This window comes from Rhagoletis zephyria, unplaced genomic scaffold (assembly GCF_001687245.7).
Source record: "Rhagoletis zephyria isolate East Lansing unplaced genomic scaffold, Rhagoletis_zephyria_1.1 Rzeph_scaffold_05076, whole genome shotgun sequence".
Classification (NCBI taxonomy): domain Eukaryota; kingdom Metazoa; phylum Arthropoda; class Insecta; order Diptera; family Tephritidae; genus Rhagoletis; species Rhagoletis zephyria.
The window spans coordinates 1-3,958 of NW_016162159.1; the positions used below are offsets into that span (position 1 = coordinate 1).

The 3,958-nt window shown below is 40.8% G+C and overlaps 1 protein-coding gene across 1 annotated transcript; it reads left to right on the forward strand.

Annotated features, from left to right (window-relative positions):
• Window positions 1-712: 712 nt before the first annotated feature.
• ScsbetaG (Succinyl-coenzyme A synthetase beta subunit, GDP-forming) lies at window positions 713-2,490 on the forward strand. The gene is made up of 4 exons (XM_017627155.1): window positions 713-1,017; window positions 1,094-1,235; window positions 1,310-1,409; window positions 1,482-2,490. The coding sequence occupies exons 1-4, from the start codon at window positions 958-960 to the stop codon at window positions 2,449-2,451; spliced, it is 1,272 nt and encodes a 423-aa protein (XP_017482644.1). The 5' UTR covers window positions 713-957; the 3' UTR covers window positions 2,452-2,490.
• The last annotated feature ends 1,468 nt before the right edge of the window (window positions 2,491-3,958 follow it).

The window sequence follows — 3,958 nt, forward strand, 5'->3', positions numbered from 1 at the left end:
CGAATTTTGTATGGATAAATGTACATTTAGAGTAGCATTTAGAGCTAAATGCGCTAAATGTACATTTACGCGTAAAGAGCGAAATACACCACACAAGCGGTTTGACAAACCAAGCGAAATTTCCCTTTGCTTCAAGCCATTTGTGCTGTGTATGGGGGTGTTTGAAGGTTTGACAAACCGCCGTCAAACCTTCAAACACCCCCATACACAGCACAAATGGCTTGAAGCAAAGGGAAATTTCGCTTGGTTTGTCAAACCGCTTGTGTGGTGTATTTCGCTCTTAAGCAAAAACAGCCCATAACTTTTGTTTATCCAAATATTGTAAAATAATAAATGAAATCTCGATCGGTGATCACTGAAACGCAGCTAGCCACTGTATACGCGAAAAAGCACTGTTGCCACTTTTTCTCATTAAACCATGTTCGAATCTTGGAAGTTTTGGAGATCACAGGGTTGCTTTTAGCATTTAGATTCTTAATGCAAAAATGGAGTTGCATTTAGTTGCATTTAGGTGACGAATTTTGTGTGGATAAATGTACAATTAGAGTAGCATTTAGAGTTAAATGCGTTAAACGTGCTTTTACACGTAAGCAAAAACAGCCCATTATATTACATGTATGCCTGGAACGAATAGTTCAGTTTAAATTTCGAACTAGTTCGTTCGATCAATTCAATGACCTAGTTCATTGAACGAACTGGTTCGTGAACTTCCCAACTCTACTCTTGAGTGCATTTTTTAGATAAGAAACCAGCTTATCATTTTAACGAACAGCGGCTGAATATAAAAGTTCAAAGTGCTTATTTTGTTTAATTTTTAACATAAAAAATAATAAACAGAAACATCTACCCAAGGCGTATTTAACACACCTTAAATACACCTTGCATCTACCTCAGTGAATTCGCAAAGAATCTTTATGCAAACAAGTTTTTGTCTGTTGCACACCAGAAATTAAGAAAATGCTGCCTATGCTACGCGCTGCCGCCGGCTTTACAACGTCTATGCGAATTGTCCAAAAGGTTAAGTTGTCTGCTTTACTTACATATCTCATCAGTGTTAAATATTCCAATAACCATTATTTTATTATTTTTCCAGACTGCTCAATTGCAACAAGTGCGTAATTTAAATTTGCTTGAGTGTAATAGCAAAGAATTGCTCCAGAAATACGGTGTCGCCATACAGGAATTCAGACTATTAGATAATTCACCCAACGATAAGCAGCAGATTGACCAGTTTGGTAAGAATTTTTTATTACTTTGCTTTGACAATAATATTAAATCCATACAATAACAAAATCATAATTTATGGCAGAATGTCCAGAGTATGTGGTGAAGGCACAGATACTGGCAGGCGGTCGCGGTAAGGGTACTTTCGATAATGGGTTCAAAGGTGGCGTGCATCTTACCAAACGGTTAGTTATAATATCAAACATACGTCGGAAAAATATGTTTCTAAAGTGATACAATTTCTAACTCTAATGCAGGAAAGATGAAGTGCTTACGCTTACAAATAAAATGATTGGCCATCGTCTCATTACAAAGCAAACACCAAAATCGGGCATTTTGGTAAAAAAGGTAATGGTGGCACGTAGTGTAAATATTACACGAGAAACGTACGTATCAATAGTATTGGATCGTGAACATAATGGGCCTGTGCTCATTGCCTCGCCCGCTGGTGGCATGGATATTGAAGCGGTTGCTGAAAAGACGCCTGAGAAAATAAAGACTGTACCTTTAGATCTCGATAAACCAATTGCTCAAGAAACACTCGTTGAAATAGCCAAGTTCTTAGAATTCAAGGGAAAATGTATAGAACGTGCAGCCATTGAGATTCAAAAGCTTTTCGATCTTTTCAAGGCCGTGGACGCCACACAAATTGAAATAAATCCGTTAGCTGAGACTGATACCGGTGAAGTGATCTCTGTTGATGCCAAATTGAACTTTGATGATAATGCCGAATATCGTCAAAGAGAGATTTTCGCGCTACACACCGCCGAAGAAGACACAGATCCACGTGAAGTGGAAGCTGCCAAAAACAATCTCAACTATGTAGCAATGGATGGTAATATCGGCTGTCTGGTGAATGGTGCTGGCCTCGCTATGGCTACTATGGATATAATCAAGTTAAATGGAGGTGAGCCAGCAAATTTCCTTGATGTTGGCGGTGGTGTTAAGGAGAATCAAGTGTTAAAAGCCTTCGAAATCGTGACATCCGATCCAAAAGTAAAAGCTATTCTCGTTAATGTATTTGGTGGTATTGTAAATTGTGCCACTATTGCTAACGGAGTAGTAGCAGCTTCAAAAACTCTCAATCTCACAGTGCCACTTATAGTGCGTTTGGAAGGTACAAATGTGGACGAAGCCAGAAAGATATTGAAGGACTCTGGACTGGCCATACAAACAGCTGTGGACTTAGATGATGCAGCCAATAAGGCTGTAGCTGCTTTGCATTAAATTGCATAACTCGCCCGTTGATCGAATATCTTTGGCTGGCTGGAANTTGCTGGTTTCTAGAAGTCCTCTACCCAATTCTTAGCCGCCTATATTTACGTGACGACGTATTGTTCTCTGTTGTTTCTGCTCTTGTAAGTCTTTACTTAGATTTGCCATTTGGTGAATACCTAGTATGTCTAAACCCGCACCGATAATGGATGGGGGATCTAAGCCTTACACACAGGTATCCCTTCTGTGCTGCATACGCCTTGTCAGTTCTTCGCCCTTGTGCTTGGACAGCACAGCTAGCAGGCGGCAGCTTCAGCAGCTTTATTGCTTTTCACCCACGAAATGGTTATTCGCACCTCGTCATAGTCGGAGGGTGGGACATCAATTCCGCCGTTTTCGATGGGGGCTCCGACTCATCTTCTCCATTGGATCCAATGCTGTTGATATTAAGCAGGCTGCGAAATTGTTCTTTTCATAATTAAGTCTCCAAGACATTGGTCAGTTGGTCTTGAAACCTTTCGTACGTCGCCTAACTTTCTGATATAAAGTTCTTAACTTATGATACGTGGGCAATCGCATAACATTTGCTATAGGGATTCATCCGAAGGCTAGGTCTATCCTTTTGATGAATTAATTATTGATGAGTTAATTAATTAAATAGAGCTGTTCTGATGCCCACAAACCTATATGCAGTTTCGAATGATTCTGGGGTTTTGCCTCACTGGTGCTGCCTAACTGTCAGACATGATTTTTATCTTATTCGTAGTAGCTCTTCTACGCCTGAAATATAGTTCAATATGAATCTATCCATTCAGGCATTTTTTCGGGACCTGGATCCAAATACTCCCGCCCTAAAATTACCATCTGCGAGCTTAGGGGTGCTTTCAGCAATACATCAAGCCAAAGCATCAGTCTCTTTTATTTATAGACTATAATTCGCTCTCGGCGGCCGCTGTGGTGTAGTGGTAAGCAGTGCGCGTTTTCACACATCAGCACCTGGGTTCAAGCCCTGGTCAAAGCAACATCCCAAAAAATATAGAAAAAGGGTTTTTCTTAACAGCGGTCGTCCCTCGGCAGGCAATGGCAAACCTCCGAGTGTATTTCTGCCATGAAAAACAGCTTCTCATAAAAATGCAATCGCCGTTCGGAGTCGGCGTAAAACTGTAGATCCCTCCGCTTTGTGTGACAACATCAAGGCGCACGCCACAAGTCGGATGAGAAGCTCGGCCAAACACTAACATATGTGTAAGCGCCAATCTAAAAAAAAAAACAATTCTCTTAAAAAATATTTTATTCTCCACTTCTCCACTTCTCCACTTGTCCACCGAACCAATACCCCATGGAACATTATCGGCCTGACTATCACCTTGAAGATTCACTGAGAAAGAGAAGGTGACAAGCCCCAGGTGCAGTTCAGAAACTTTTTGCAAGCATAGAATGCCACAGAGGCCTCTTTTCCCTCTCCTCCATATTGAGGCACTATGACGGTTTACTATCGAGTATTTTTCCGAGGTACTTG